Source organism: Mrakia frigida, assembly GCF_051309035.1.
Source record: "Mrakia frigida strain ATCC 22029 unplaced genomic scaffold BDY24scaffold_111, whole genome shotgun sequence".
Taxonomy (NCBI): domain Eukaryota; kingdom Fungi; phylum Basidiomycota; class Tremellomycetes; order Cystofilobasidiales; family Mrakiaceae; genus Mrakia; species Mrakia frigida.
The window spans coordinates 1-1,407 of record NW_027481170.1 but is presented as its reverse complement, the minus strand read 5'-3'; the positions used below and the strand labels follow the sequence as shown (position 1 = coordinate 1,407).

At 51.3% G+C, this 1,407-nt stretch overlaps 1 protein-coding gene across 1 annotated transcript; it reads left to right on the top strand.

The window, feature by feature from the left end:
- Nucleotides 1-10: 10 nt before the first annotated feature.
- Nucleotides 11-1,194, top strand: BDY24DRAFT_405502 (uncharacterized protein). The gene is made up of 4 exons (XM_076642655.1): nt 11-320; nt 407-588; nt 672-743; nt 837-1,194. Exons 1-4 carry the CDS (start codon nt 210-212, stop codon nt 1,087-1,089), a joined length of 618 nt encoding a protein of 205 aa, XP_076491899.1. The 5' UTR covers nt 11-209; the 3' UTR covers nt 1,090-1,194.
- The last annotated feature ends 213 nt before the right edge of the window (nt 1,195-1,407 follow it).

The following is a 1,407-nucleotide window of genomic DNA, read 5'->3' as shown; positions in this document are numbered from 1 at the left end:
TTTACATCAGACCGTCTTCCAAGAAGAAGAAAACTTCCGCTTCCGCGAAGGAGGCTGCAGCTGCCGCAATCGTCTCCGCTCCCGAGTTGAGCAACGAGCAGAAGGCTCTCGAGAAGTAAGTCCCCTTCCTCTCCTTTCCCTGTTTCGCTTTCGTTTCCTTCTTCTCGACCGTCAGATACTTACTGGGTTTCCTCCATCTTTCCAGGAGAATGATCCGACTTATGGGCCTTCCAAAGTCCATGGGCCAAGCGGCTTCTCGAAACGCGAAGTTTCCAACGAAGTCGACCGTCGGTCCTCTCAAGGAGAACGGAGAGCAGCTCGTGAGTTGGTCTGTTGCGCATGCAGCTTTGGATGCATCCGATACTGTTCACCTGACGTAAACTCTGTTTGCTGCTCGATTTCTCAGCAACTGCTTGCCCTCGGAAAGCTTCACAGCCGACTGTACCTCGAGACGAACCTCGCCAGTGGCTACATGACCTACAACGTCAAGATGGACGTCGCTGGACTCGCTCGTACCGAGGGAAAAGATTCCCTCACCAAGTTCAAGACCTGGTGCGAGGAAAAGTCTGGAAACCCTCTCGTCCGATTGTGAGTCGACGCGTCCAATCCTCCGTTTCGTCTCGTTCTCCTTGCTGGTTGCTTACCGCTTTCTTTCTTTTTCGACTTTGTAGCACGGACGGAAACGTCGATACTCTTACATTCCAGAAGAAGTACTCTGAGTACACTTCGTTGGAGCTTCTCGAGTGAGTCGTGATCTCGTTCAGTTTCGAGCACGCGTCTCCTCTCCTTCTGACCTCTCTCTTCTCGCCTCTCACCTGTCTCTTCTTCGCATCCAGACAGAAGTTTTTCCCCAATGTCTACGACGCGTCGGAGGTCGACAAACTTGGTGACGCTCCCAAGTTGACCGACTACTCTCTCCTCGAGAAAGATGCGGTTGCGGCCGTCTCTTTCGTGCCCAGGTTTTACGTTCGAGAGGGCCACGAGGGGGTCATGCTTTCTCTTGTAGCTATATTTTACTTGGGCAAGGACGTTACCTCTGGAGCCAGCTACGAGCACACTCCTCGAGCGGTGACCTCCTTCGACGATTAGCTTTCGCCTTTTCTCCTTCAAACTCGTTTCGGATCGTTCTCGCTTAGGTTTTCTGTCTCTCGTTGGTGTAGGGAACAAGATATGTAAATGATGATAAGCCTCGAACGCTACAGATCTTTAAAACGCAGGAAACTCCTCTCAAGCCTTCGCCGGCCTGTCCTTCGACGCGACTTGTTTTTCGATCTTTCCCGTTTTCTTTTTGTGTCCTTCTCTGCAGTTCTTTCAGTGAGAGATGTGGCATTCAGGCGTATTACATCTCTTCTACTTTCGATCTTGAGAAGCTTGACGCCTGCGAACCTGAAAAGAACTCGTCGTTGC